Source organism: Dromaius novaehollandiae, chromosome 3, assembly GCF_036370855.1.
Source record: "Dromaius novaehollandiae isolate bDroNov1 chromosome 3, bDroNov1.hap1, whole genome shotgun sequence".
NCBI lineage: Eukaryota > Metazoa > Chordata > Aves > Casuariiformes > Dromaiidae > Dromaius > Dromaius novaehollandiae.
Window position 1 is genome coordinate 28,115,616 of NC_088100.1, and position 14,820 is coordinate 28,130,435.

Sequence of the window (14,820 nt, forward strand, 5' to 3'; positions counted from 1 at the left end):
GCAAAGCTGGAAGATGTCTGTCCACAGACCAAGTTCTTCTTGCTTAGTTAATTTTGCTAGCTAAGACATAACTTTCTTTGAAAATTTTATTTTAATTTTTATTTTATTTCAGCCAGCTGCCCTTTAATCATGAAGCAAAGGCCCTCAATTCTCAGAAACAGAGATTTTTAACATCATCAGCCAGGGAAGAGGTTGAGGGCTTTTCAATCTACTATTTAATGTTGGCCCCCCATTGTTCCCGTTAAGGCACCAGATCAGAAACCTGCTAAGCTTCCAGAGGATAAAACATGATATCGTAAGTTTCTTCTAAAGGTATCATCTTCACTGGAGACAGCCTGTACTTCCAGTATGAGATCTATGAGAGTATTTCCCCAGACAACATTTCTGTGTGCATGACGACAGCAGCAGGAAATGATCCAGACCTATTTCTTTATGCAACAGCTCTGTTTATCTGACTTTTGGGGGAATTTCTAGATCCATCCTGCTAAATAAATATCTCAAAACTGACGATTAGCCTATGTATGTTTTTTAGTGCAAATTTTCTTACTCCAACTTCTAAACATAAAATTATTCTGTAACCTGTTTTTACAAAGACCATCAGCTTAATTGGGAATAATATCAGAGCAGATTTATGTTCATGCTGAAGCCTAGTCAGAACTAGTCATCTTAAAGACGATTCCATAAGGAGTTATTACTGATATTTTCCAAAACACATGTACAGAGTCTGCACACACAGTAGTCAAGTCACACACATACCCTCACTCCTTTACATATACATAGCTTTGCACACTCACATACAAACAAAAAATAATTTAAATTCCATGTTATATAAAGTCTTATGTGTAATTAATTTAAAAAATTCCAAAAGAAAAATACTCTAGTAATATCAAAGTATTGTTGAGCTAAATAAAGAAACAGAACAGATGTTCTCTTAGCATATCTGTGGTCAAAAAAAGAAAAGGGAAGCCTCAAAGACATCACGAAAAACTCTGATATCAGATCTGATTATGCTGAATGCTTAAAAGATGAAAAGTGCAAAGATCTTTTCTTCTCTTTTCTTTACCCAAAAAAAATGTGACTTTATTTTTCTATTCAAAGAACCATGCCAAAGTGAATCATGTCCAAAGTGAATCATGTCCAAGGAATGAGTTCTTTTCGACAGGAGCAGGTAGGTTTCTCTCCAATGAAACACGGTAGCAGCATTCCTCCTGCTCCTCCTCCTCCCTGCCCCTCCAAGCCAGCCCCACGACTCTCCAGCTCCCATTAAGAAAGCAGAAGTCCAAGCCAGAACAGATCCACAGGGGAGCATGCAGCCAGAGGGGAGGGAGGATGTCCGGTGAGAGCAGAGGAAAGGGTTGTACACCTAAAAGACATAGCGCTAGCACAGCTTAAAAACTACCTATGAAGCACGCAAGTCGATACCGACACTCTTTTCAACATAAAACTCATGTGAATTGCCCAGCGCGCAGGCATTTGAATTGTGGAATGAGAAAATACTATAGTTTCCAATCTGTCCATCTTTATTTTCTCTTTGGATGCAGGATATTTTTGTGGCTGAAAGATGATTTACTCTTCCAGTCTGCGTCTCACAACATCAGTTTGTTTACCTTCTGTTTATTTCTTATACTCTGAGGTTTCCCAAGTACTACAAAGAAAAACACTTCCCCCAACTTATCTTTTTAGGTATCACAGATGTTTCAGAGATGAATTCAGACCGTTTATGGAGAAAGTCGCTTAGAGCTGTCAAACCACCAAGTGGGAAACCACCAATAAGTCTTAGATTTCTTTGTTAGCTCTGCCATTGACTGACACGCGCTGCTCCAGCACGCTAGTGCAGGACAAAGTACTGAGGAACTTCTTCCACTCTCTCATAGTAGCAAATGTGCACCTAAAAAGATGTAGCTGAGCAAGCAGGTTCTCTCAAAGCAGTAAACCACTTCTTTTTAAAAGGAGCACCTTGCACTTGCCAAGACATCCTGCACTGCCACTTCAGGAAAAGCTTGCAAAACCCTCTCTTCTTAGGTCTTTAAATGCACAAGAAACAAATATTACTATTTTCTTGCCATTTTGCTGCCACATTCAGATTTCATCAGAACCTGTGGATCTCCGGGATCTGCTGGGCCCCACGGAATTTTGTTATGAGTTTTAGTGGCTTTTCTATAAAATAGCAGGATTGTCAGCCCTATGTTCTGCAAGGTCCATGTGCAAAGCAGGTTATGTGCTGCCTCAGGCAACTCTGTGCAACATACTCATGGGAGTGTGGGAGATTTGATAATTTGGGCATGACAAGAGATTCTCTAAGGAAGATGTGGGAGGCGTTTAGTGGCTCAGGGGCACATAACAAACAAGAGAAGCAAAATGGCTTCATCAGTCAAAAGGAGACAGAGGAGATTTAAAACACCATTTCAGAGGTGATTCATCTTCTGATCTTCATCTTCTGGCAGATATACAATGATGGTTGCGGCAAGCCAAGCTCTACCCCCCCGACATGAGCATCAGATATTTTCAAATCATACATGCCCACTAAGCTTCGCACTCTGGTGCCTTGGGGAACCTGCACTGCTACTAGTAAAAACAGCTTTTAAAGCTGTAGTAGTCATAGAGTGCAATCTTGACCCAGGATCCCAGCATGTTAGGCACTGTACAAATGAAGAACATAAAGATGGCTGCCACCTCCAAAAGCTACCTATTTAAATAGTCCATGTAACTCGCACAGCTTTATCATGCTGTTCAGCTGACACTGGTTGGCCTTGCAATAAAATTGCAACCTAGTGTACTATTCTGCTTCTACAGTTAAAGACCCTAGTCCACTATGCTTGAATTGCTTTTCTATAGGCTAGCATCAAGGCAAGTCCAATACCATTGCCTCCAGTCTCCTTGTTTCTGATGTCATGATGACATTGACTGAAGATGAAGATGCAATTCAGCTGCCCAGACGCAGACCTAGAGGACCATAGTAGGTGCTGGGGACATGCCAACCAACCTCCAGCTGCTTCTCCAGAAGGACAAAGGTCTTCTGAAGTCCTGCCTCCCAGTCCCATGCAGACGCCTGAAAACCCTAAGACATCTCAAATAGCACTAGGTATCTACACGTAGGGAACCAATTCTGCACATAGAGATCCCTCATTTTGCCATGGGTCAGAGCAAGCACAAACCATCTTCCACACGAAGCACCTGAACCACACCACGCATAGTGACAGAACCTGCCTGGGTTACTCCAGGGTATCAGCAGTAAAGTCGCTTAAAACCTCTTTCACTGAAGTACTTCACAAAGCCACATCCAGGTAGGCAATCTGATCACAGCACCGGGGCAGAGAAAAGCTGAATGAAACATATCCACATCTTACATTTTTTGTGATATTTTTAGTTGTGTCAGGCTGATATTGGAACAAAATCTGTATTCTACAAAATAAAACCACAACCTCCTTATGCTTGTATGAGTAATACGGGAAAAACCGTTCCTTCTGCAAGCATGGTGGGAAGGTTGCTGTCTCTAACACTGCTCCCCTCTATCAGAATAGCAAAGGAATTCCCACACTGGCTTGTTCAGAAGTAAATCTGGCAGGAAAACAGTGCTGTGGCCCTTTCTGTGTATACAACATGTGTGCACCTCACACACATGGAGAAACTTCACAGACATTAATGTTATGGTACAGTGTGTTAAAGCTTAGTTCCTAAAATGCAAAGTTTCAAGAAAGTTTTGGAATTAAGTTCTGGATTGAAATAGCGTAGGAAGGAAAGGAAATAAAGATTAATGCAGCAGATTCTTGCGCCAAGGCATTAAGAAGCATGAGAAAGTATGTAATCAGATAAGGCAGGAATAACTAAAAGCGACTTCCATGCACCAAAGGCCAAACTCCCTCAAGGAAGTGATGCAATTACAGTGACCCTGGCAGTCTGAAGGCCATGCAATCACCATATATTTTGGGGCTCACCCAAACTTACCGATTTTTATAGAGTAAGAAAAGGCAGACTACAGTAATCATGTATTTTTCTTAAAATATCAGGGCTTTCCTTATCCATGTTATAATTAAACAGAACTGACCATTCGCAGAACTGACCAAACCAGACGTTTTCATACAGCGGCAGCATTAGAATCAAACCTGATTCACATTTATTTTGAAAAACTGAAGTTCAGCTCTCAAGTCTTTACAAAATTAGTGTCATCCCCGCCGTCATCAAGATCTATAACACTAAACGTCCACTAGAGGCTTTTTAAGACCATATAGCCTGGAAAAGTCTTTTCAGGTATCATTCTCCTCTCCTCCAGAATTAATTAAATGCACAATATAGATGTAAAGCCTTACCACTACTCCAAAGGAAAATGGGATAGTTTCCCTAATTTTTCAGCTTCTTAAGAAGGCATTTAAACTTGACGGATTGTATTGCAAGCACAAATAATACAGAATGAGGAAACGGTTTTATGCAAGGTTTAAAAATTCCTATCTGTCCATTCACCCTTGAAAAGGTGCAAGCCTAAATAAACAAACAAACCTATACCATAAAAAAAGAATGGGAAATCTCACATACAAAGAGTTTCCTTTTACTTTTATACAAAAACAAACGTTTACTATGCCAAGACACAGAGCATGATGTACGTGAATCTTTCCAGAAGTGCTTAACAGGTTACCACAAGATCCCTGCCTTGAACGCAGCCTGTAATTGTCGGAGCATCAGATTTGCCAAAATTCTCCCACGTGACTGATTTGCCAAACCAGGCTGCTCCCCCAAATGTCTTTGCTGCTACTCCTTTTGCCCTCCAGACCCGCGGGGCTCCCCCAGGTGACGCAGCTGCGGCGCCATCCCACCCAGGCGCTTCCCACCCCGCTCGCCTGCTCAGCGCAGCGCAGCCCCTTGCCGTGCTCCCCAGCCACGCTGACAGCACCCAAACAGGGCAGGGAGCAGGAGCTCTTACGCACATATGTCCTCTCCCCGTCTTATGCTCCTTAATCTCCTCACTTTAATGCCAAAATTTATTTTATAGAATTCTTGGGAGGAAAAACAAGCTCCAAATACGTATCCTCTTTGTATCTTTGCTCTGCACTGAATCCTACAAGAAGCCAGTCCTGTTCTTTCAAAAACAAGCAAACGAAAGCGTCACGGCAGCAGCGTACCACCGCTGCGGCTGCAGGCGTGGAGGCCAGGCGCAGCGGCCCAGGCGGCGGCTGCAGATGGTGCTGTTGTCCCGGGCCGAGGGCGCGCACGGCGCCTGCGGGACAGGAGTCAGCACCCGGCCCCGCGAGGCGGCACCACGGGCAGACCTTGCTCCAGCCCCTCCCGGGGCTGAGATGCTTGCAAGCAAAGTATGGCCAAGCCAGTTTTAGTCCAGTGGCCTCAAACTCAGTTGCACTGTTTTACTTCACCCACCAGTCTGCTAGTCTGTTCCACAGTGAGCGTTTATCGTAGTTACAGAGGAAATAAATTGTTCTTCACTTCATGCTCAGGAGTAATCTTCTAGCTGTTTGACCTGATTCAAGGTTGTTAACTTCCCCAAACAGCAAAAGCTATTCCATTTTATAAAATCAGAAGTCACCTTTAAACCAGTCTCCCATACTGAGTTCAACACTCCTGACCATGTCCTCCCCCCCCCCAGTAATGCATCTACATTTCTCCTTTCTTCTTATTCTGACATAATTATAGGATCATTCTCGTGTTGACTTTTACGTCACGCTATTATAACTCATTTTGGACCTTTGTTTCTCTGAGTTTATCCCATGATGCTTTGCTTTACTACTCCTTAGTCACGTTGCCCTTATTTCCACTTTCTGCACGGCTCCTTTTGATTTGTCACAGCTCTTAAAAGCAGCAATACATCCTACCCTGTGCCTGCTATCTGCCCTCCCCGTCTGCAGCCTGCCATTGTGCCTTCAGCACAGGCACTTTCAGGGACTGCCAGGTCTCCCGCGTCCCCTTTGCTCCTGGATTACATCCCCACAAGACCCTGCCTATGGGTTTCCTGAGTTTACTGAATTTTGCTGCTTCAACAAGCAATTCAGCAGACTGCTGCTGCTCATGTTTGCTGTCCTTTCTGTCTGCACTAACTTCTCTCTTTGCTTTGAAAAGTGAGTCTGCGATTTTGCGATCGAGGTACCTCCCCCTTCTAGATTTTGAGGCAGTTCCTCCCGATTAGTCAAGACCAAAACTAGCAGCTTTGCCAGCACCTCTCTTAACCCGACGAAACATGTTATTTCCAGCACGTTCTGGGAGCTTGAAGGTCTCTCTGGATGGGACTCACCTCACAGGGCAGATGTCCACACCTTAGCTAGCCACGCTTACCCCTTCAACAGGCAGGGAAAAGGGCATAAAGTATGCCCGGACCTGTTTTGCACACCTACTTTTAGAAAAGCTTTTTCTCATGGACTATACAAAGGGCATCTAGATGACCAGTTTAGAGGCTGACCCCAACATTTACTTTTCTTGTCAGTCATGAGGATAAAGGACCTCCCCTCCACCAGAGTCCTGTCCTTTGAATGCCAGCTGGTGACGACAAATGTGTCATCAACCACCTTGTTCCACTTCAGTGGTCTACAGCAGAAACCACACAACCGAGACCACCTTCTCTCCTGTTTTATCTTTAGTCTGAGATGCTCCCCAATGTTTCTGTCATACACCGCAACCAATTTCCTTCACCTTTCCCTGCTTTCAAATGATTTGGCCTTTCCTTTCCAGCCCTGGATTGTGTGGCATCAAATCTACCTGATCAGGAACGAGCTGTTTAAAATATTAAAATGTAAATAACATTGTATCAAACCCAGCCAATAAGCCTGGTTTACGCAGCATAAAGCTACCTGGATACTCTAACTCAGGAGCTAACACGGCAGTACAGTGCAGAGCGACCACCCACATGGTCACTCTGCACCTGCCTAAAGCAGTCATAAACAACTGATTTATTCTAGTAAGTCCAAAGCAGGTAAAAATCTAAGGTTGGCAGACGTAACATTGTTGTGATTGAAGTCAAGATGCTTTATTTCACTAGATAGTTGAGAGTTTTAAATAATATGTTATTACCTTTAAATAAACCTGTTCAAAGCACCACAAACACCTTTAATAGACAATGCATGCTTCTTTGCAGGAAAACCTGTTTTCTCTGACCTTCAGTCCCCATGCAGTCACACACCTGCATACTCTACCTCAGGGCAAGACTGGGTTTCCAAAGTATAGGAAATATTGTTGTAGAATGAAGTATTTTTGTAAGGCTTATGACCAAATGTTTGAGGTGGCTTTACTATTTGGGGTTGACATACTGGTACAAATACTACTCCTGCTGGAGTCAACGGTGCAGCTCACACCAGCCTCAGCGGGAGCAGGATCACGACAGAGTATTTCTAACCTGACATATAAATGACTATTAAATGTGGACACATCAAAAGTATACAGATAGAATATAACTCCATGAATAATTTAACAATCAATTAAAAAGCCAACACGTAATTGCAAATGGTACAATTTTCTCTGTTACAATCTCTAAGGATTAAATAATGAAATATTAAATAAAATCTATGCTGAGAGCTAATTGCAAACAATAAACCCGCAAAAAGAGAATGAATTAATAAATTAATATATTAGTCTGATATGGGAAGGCTATTAGCGCTAACAGTTCTATTTCATCATACAATAATCTCATGGTAGACTTATACTTCTTATTCTTTCATGTCTGCACACCTGTATAAAACAATTAAAGAAAATGACAGTAAAAAGGATCATAGAACCATACACTCAACTGGTCCAAATGTGTTGCATGCCATATAAATATCAATGCACTTAAACTATCACATATTTCATGTATATTTAATTTACTGTTTTCGATTATTCTATTTTCTGCTCCCAATTAGTCATGAATTCTGCATGCATTAAAGCAGATCAAATAAACTTGAAATCTGTGGCACAGTTTTTATTGACTTGTATTTATTTATTTATTTATTTGCAGAGTGATTTTGTGATGTCAGTTATCATTAGCCTCTTTAACTTTGTATAATTTCCTCCTCTTCTATCAGCTTTTACTTCCGGCATCCTGCTAGTACTTTTTATCGCAGTCCCCCGGTTTCCAGCCTCCCCACTTCTAAACTTCTATTAAACACCATTAAGATCCTGAGTTTGCTTGCTGTTCTGCTTTGCAAGCAAAAGAGATTACACTAAGCCAATTGGAAATGGTAGATTTTTTGAAAAATTTGTATACAAAATGTGGGATGAATAAATTATAACCATGCATATTTCCAGGGATAATATCAAAACCAAATATTCCTTTACACCTTTAACAGCAGGTTCTTTCTCCAAGAGTTAATTTTTTATATTTTGCTGAAGGAAGATGGTTCAAAGAAAAAACATTTCTACTTAGGCAAGATCTTTAAAAATAGTCCTAAGCACACACACAAAAATTTTCAGGAGAAAAGCTGAAACTTCCTTCTGTCTACAAAAAAGTCAATAGGTCCTGCCGATAAATTAAAAAATAAAATAGGAGGAGGAGGAGATACCTCAGCTATACCCAGTGACTAAAGCAGCAAGCACAGCAAGCTGCTTGCCATGTTCAAGGTAGAATTTTAAGGGATTTGTTGCCAGCACAGTTTACAGCAGCTGTCAGAATTAACTACGAGGAATTTATTTAGATGTACTTGCGTAGCAAGTGTTCTTCATAGTATTCTCCTTCAACACAGAAGTCGTCAAAACATGCACAAAGGATGTAAGTTGAGACTTTTTTTTTTTTTTTTGGAAAGTCACTATCATTCGACTAATACCAAGTGCTTCACCCCTTAAAACATATTTAAATGTAGAGCTAAAAAGCATTCATTTCTAAAAGAAGAGATGGGGAATTTTAAATAACAGATTAACTGAATAGCTAAAAAGAAGATAGTGGGGAGTACTGTTTTAATGATAACCACGGGTGTCAATAAAGTGCAAACTTTCAACATGGGAATGACTGCAGTGTATCAAAATGGTTCCTCTGCCAGTAAACACATACCTGAACATTTAACAAAGCCATTGATCCAAGTGGCCATTTGCAAGTCATGTCCTGTCTGAAGGACTCACATGAATCAATAACTTCAGGCTTCTGTTCTGAATGATTCATTTGGTCTTTGCAGGACAAAAAGCAGTTTTGTCTAACACACTAGCACTATATCCCTATAGTACAGTACACGATTTTGAACACAGAGTTTCTATGGAAAACAACCACAGACTAGTTTTACAAGCATTTTGTCCAGCTATTTATAAAGCCTTCTTGCCCCAAAGACCTTTACTAGGGACTTTTGGAGCTGCTATTCGTTGTGCAGGGATGCTGCTGCCCCTCTCTCCCAAGCCGAGCACGGTCCTCCTGAGACCCTGGTGGTCAAGGCGAATGGCAGCAAGCATTGCTGCCTGAAGGTCTGTTAGCAGACACACACAACCTTTCCTTCCGTGAAATGTGAAAAAAAGGCTTTCCCTTGGAGAGAAGCTATTTGTGTGTCCAGGCATTATGTATTTCTATTTGCTTTTAGAGCATTGATCTAGCCAGTCTCTTGTTACCTTGCCTTCAACCCCAGTTTATATACACCGTAATTTCCGATAAGGAAACCTTCAGTACCTCAAAATACCCTCTTTAATCTGTCAAGACTAAGCTTTGGTGCTAAAAAATATTTTTAAACTGGTTTGAGAAAGGAAGTGAAGGAGAAAGAAGAATTTGTCTGCTTTTACTCTTTTTCCATCATTACCTTCTCTGTTTCTTCCTCTTCCTACCCATATCCCACACTTCTCATTCTGTCTGTAGGTATCAGGGTCCGCATTTCAAACGAATTTAAAGAAGAACTTGTGGGCGATCGGGCAAGAAGGATTTCATTTCAGGTTCTTTAAGACCACGTGAATGGTACAGCAGAATGAAAACCTCTACTTCCACAGATGTACCTGCTTTTCTTGGGTCAGGCATTACCTCCTGCTGCAGAAGTACTAGTATTTAACGTTCCATTTTGACAGCAGCAAAGCTGAATACCTGCTACAAGCAGACACATGTTTTGAGAAGCTGCGAGAGGAGCTCCTTACCCGGTGCCCCACCACGCCGGGAATGAGACCGTCGCTCTGGGAGCACATTCTGCAGCACCGCCAAGGCGACGGCCACTATCTCGCCTCTCCCAGCCATATGTCAACATCCAGCAAAAGATAACGTTTGAACTAGAGCTCCACCATCAGACATTAAACAGAAGCCTTAGCAAGCGCAATACAGTAATCAGCCCTGAGAGCTATACATTCAAAATGAAGGAACTTCAGCACTTAAAAGCTGTAGTGACAATCCATTTAGCCTTGAACCGTGGAATACGAATGTAGTTTGAACAACTGAATTTTCCAAATAACATAATTATGGTATGTATCTCTATATAAAGCTTCCTAGCTCAAGATTGTTTACAGGAAATATTTTTGCAATGACTATGCTTCTGCTGCAGCAAAGCACACAAATACATGCTCAGCTAGTCAGTTGAACTGACAAGGGATTAATCTTATACACTAAAGTTTAGCATACACTTGCATGCTTTGAATCCAACACAAAGAAAGACGGGCAACAGAGGGCAGAAGGGTAACTATTTCTCACCCGTGTTGTTATTTGTGGTTACTCAGTGAATCCCACATATACAGAATTTAACTAAAAGAATGACAGCAGACTTCCCCGCCATCCCCCAATGAGGGATGTTAGCCCGTAAAAGCATCATGCTGTTGCTGACCTAGAAAAAGCTCTTTTGAATATACTACTATAAAGGGATAAAAGTCCAGTACTTTCCTGAGGCCATTATGTTGCAAGAGAACAAGAGATTAATTAAAATGGTCAAGGAGCAGAATAAACAAGGAGGGAGAAGTAGGGGAGGGGAAAAAAAAAAGAAAAAGAGAGAGCAGTAGGGGAGGACGAAAAAGAGAGAGAAGTAGGGGAGGGAAAAAAAGACAGAAGTAGAGGAAGAAGAAAATGGAGAAAAATGAAAAAGGGGAAAGAGAAAAGAAGAAGGCAAAAAAGAAGGTAAAGAACACACACACACACAAAATAAATAAATAAATAAAGCAAATCACAATCCCTTCCCATGGCCATAGCTGAGGTTCCCCCACATGCATAGTCTCGTGCTTTCCACGGCCACGTTCATCCCTTCCAGGTCCAGGTGGGCCATGGCACAGCGAGAGATAAAGCACACACGCTTCCTTCTTAGTTGGCAGAGAGAAAGTGCTTCCAGGACACACTTCATCTCCCTCTATGATAGAGGTCTAAGACATCTAGAAGGCTTGTTCACTTCACCAACTATAAAAAGAGTCTAGATAGTTAGCTCAAACATAGCTATTGAGATGCCTGAAAGAAGCTGTTTTCTACCTTATCGTCTGCAACAAGCTATGGCAGTCAGCAGGTATATATGGAGTTGCATGTATTTTGTATCAAATCCAAGGTAATGAAGCTGAAAACTATGGGTCAGATTCAACTTTAATGCATAGACCATGACAATTCAAGCAACTCTAAGAAATTCACCCATTTATGGTGCTAATTTTTTCTGCATTCACTCCATTGTATAGTATTTTCTAAATATGCCCTTGTGTCTTGTATCTTAAGAGACAGTGTTTTACAGATTGCTTTAATTTTAACTTCCATGAAAGTCACTGTCTTAGATATAATGCCATAAGAACAGAAAGTTGACGATTGTATCACCAACTGCTTTCAAGCTGAATATTTGCAAAAACAAAGTTGAGCTGCTACTAAAATTTCAAGTTAATGGAAGATATACAGTCAAATTATATTTCTGCAAATTAACAATCGTCTACTTGAATTGTAAAGTGAGCAATCTGAGATGTAAATCAAGGCCAGCAGCGCACATATGTACACTCACACGGAGAACGATTTGGAGATGAAGGCCTAAGGCCACTGACCTCGGCAAGCAAGTCGAAGGGGTTTAGACTGAACTGCTCACCCCTATTTCCTTACAGGTTTAGGGCCTAAATCTTCTTTAAGCTGCTCCCAGAAAGCTGAGTGTATGGCAACAATGATTCTGCATGTTTTAAAATCATGTAAAATAATGGTGTACATAAATACAATTTTCAGGACACTGCTTTTCTGTAAACACAGGCATAGTTTGTATTAAAGGACTGCTCTCCAAAAAGCTTCAGCGAGATGTAGTTTTCATTTTCTGTTTGAAGCAGAAAAGCCTATCGAATGTATCTACAATATGGAAACACATTAGGGGCCTCTGCAAACACAGTAACGATTACCTTACATCATAAGGGGAAACGCATGATGGTTAATCTGGAGATTGTATTTTGCTGCCGGAGTACTGGCAGTCGTCTTGTATGTCGTTTGTTTTTTGTTAATCTAATTTGCTTGAATTACTGGACAATGGATAAATTTCTTACACTGTAAATATGAAGTAAAATCCGGAGAACAAAGAGAAGCAACAGGTCTGCAGTCTACAGCCTTTCCTCACTAAAGCTACAAACCCTCTGCAAGGACACGTGGTCATCTGGGTATTCCACGATGAAGGTGAGGAGGTGTCCAACTAGACAGGGTGCTCGGAGCAGCTGTTTTACACAGCATGCCTCCTTTGGGTCCCGCAGATCCGCAAAGGAAAACCTCTTAGCATGACCATAAGTGTCATTTTGTGACTCTGAACCCACCCCGCTCACAGAAAGCTGCACGCAGCTGCAGCACAGAGGCCAATGTCAGGATGCTCCCAGCAGATCCATCATCACAGGAAGGACCGCGAGACCATGCTGGAAGAGAGGCCTCCTCCTAGGCCATGAATGCCTTCTACAAAACTGTGACCGATTTCACCGAGCATCACCTGGGCCTTGCTGGCTTCCTGAAGTCACTCCCTCTGCGCAAGGTAGCCTGATTTAGAATTTTTAGAAGATACAAAACTAGAATTCTGCATCTTCTAAATATTCTAGGAGCCCCCACAGTGCAGCAAAGAAGCAGAGAGCAAATCATTTAATCTCCCCCCAATTGTATTTTGCTTTAAATGTGAACAGATGCAAATCTTTCCAACAGTGTTTGAACACTACACTCATTAATTAAATCTCAACCCTGATAGTTTGCAGATACATTTTTATTTAATGTGACTTCTGCATGAAATTAACTTCTGAAAAAAATCAAAGCAAGTTATGTTAAGTAATTATACAATCTGTTTCTCCAGAGAGATGTCTGGGCTAGACAGTTGGCACTGAAACAGCAGATTAAATTTAGAACTGAAGGGCCATGCAGTGAAGGTGAACTCATAGCCTTTAGTCCTCTGTTGACTAAAAGCTGTACATGTTGTTAAAATGATGTGTTGTGTCCCTGAGGCAAAGTTCACTGTTATTCAAAACAAAGATGTTGAGAAATGATTTTCATCTGCAGAAAGCCTCTATTTCTAATTCATGAGCAGCATACTGATGCCACTGGATGACCTAGTTGCATCCTTCTCAAGGTTATTCCCCCATCCTCAAATTAATATGGTACTTAAAATATATGTATTTTTTAATTTGCCTTAGCAGTGTTGCTACAGCCATGACAGTCTAAGGCTATAAAAGAGTCAAGCTTTGTAGAAAGAACTAATGTCCCTTAAATTTTGACTCACTTTCATTTCAAATGCAAGCATTCAAATAGATCACTTTGAAATTTCAGACAGCAGTATTTCAGCTCCCCCATGACTCCTCAAAGACAAAGTACATCCATAAACCTTGCAATTTAAGATCTTCCCAGTTTGAGTTCCTTACTACATACAATGCTACTACATTCTGAAATCAAACATTTAGTAAAACACACAATCACTGCTGTAATAATCAGTCATCCAGACATCACAGAAATATCAACTGACCTTCATGAGATGCTGATTTATCCATTTTGTGAAGGTCTTCTTTTGTACTTTGTCCCGTTCATCTAGAGGAAAAAAGGTGAAAAGAAGAGTTTTCAACAGCGGTATAAACACAGAAGATTTTTATAGACAGCTTTATAAAATTAGCAGTCTAGCAATGTTAAAAAAACAGAACAACATGTGAAAGTTCTGAAATGTCTAATTAAAATAATAATGTGGCAATGTTTTTGCAGTACATCACAGCATGTCACGCAAAAGTTTCTCGAACTTCCAAATGAGCTCCTCTGCTGTAAAAGCTAGAGCCATGCTATTAGAAGAGCAGCAATATTAACAGAAAGATAACTTACAAAAAAGTCAACCATTCCCTAAGATCTACTAAAAAGATCAAGGTGAACTTTGTAGGAGCTATAAATACTACTTCCAGCCTCTAAAATCTAATTAATTATTAAAGCATTTACCAGCAGAAAAATCTTTATATGAAAGCCTGCCTTTTGATCACTAGGCTTCTTGACTACAGTATCACTCTCGTTCCAATATGCAAGCCTGAGCTACAGCTTTATTCAGAGAAAGCACCCTCTTATCTTTAATCTTCAGTAAAATAGGGATGTTCACTAACCCAGGTGTGGGGCCCAGCTATTGCCAACAACTCTCTTTGGTGCAATAGGTAGTGCGAATGATTTACCACAAAATATTGAGAAGAACCAATACGAACAATAGCCCCAAAAGCACCCCACTTACAGGTGGAAAGTATATATAAGCATTTTAGAGCCATGTTAAAGAAACAATAACTATGACTCCAGCCCAGGAGTTAAATCATCTCAGCAAACCTATCCAGGGTCATTAGGCAGCTAACATTCAGCACAACTGCTCCAGAGCAGATGCCTCGGCCCCAGTCCAGCCCCGGCGCTCCCCAGAGGCAGGAGCCACGGTGCATTAGGACAGGTACCATCTGTGCAAGACTAAAATAGCAAGATCCCTTAAGACCCTGCACAACACAACTGCAGCTGTTTCATTGACTTGGGCTATTTGTAGCGTGGCTAGG

The 14,820-nt window shown here is 41.2% G+C and overlaps 1 protein-coding gene across 15 annotated transcripts in view; it reads right to left on the minus strand.

Moving 5' to 3' along the window:
* The window catches only part of LOC112996840 (dystonin), a 306,620-nt gene that overhangs the window by 196,872 nt on the left and 94,928 nt on the right, over nt 1-14,820 (minus strand). For all 15 annotated transcript variants that reach the window (XM_064508599.1, XM_064508595.1, XM_064508610.1 and 12 more), the window contains one exon: nt 13,782-13,843. In XM_064508599.1, coding sequence (XP_064364669.1) covers nt 13,782-13,843 — 62 coding nt within the window. The remainder of the gene's footprint in view (nt 1-13,781; nt 13,844-14,820) is intronic.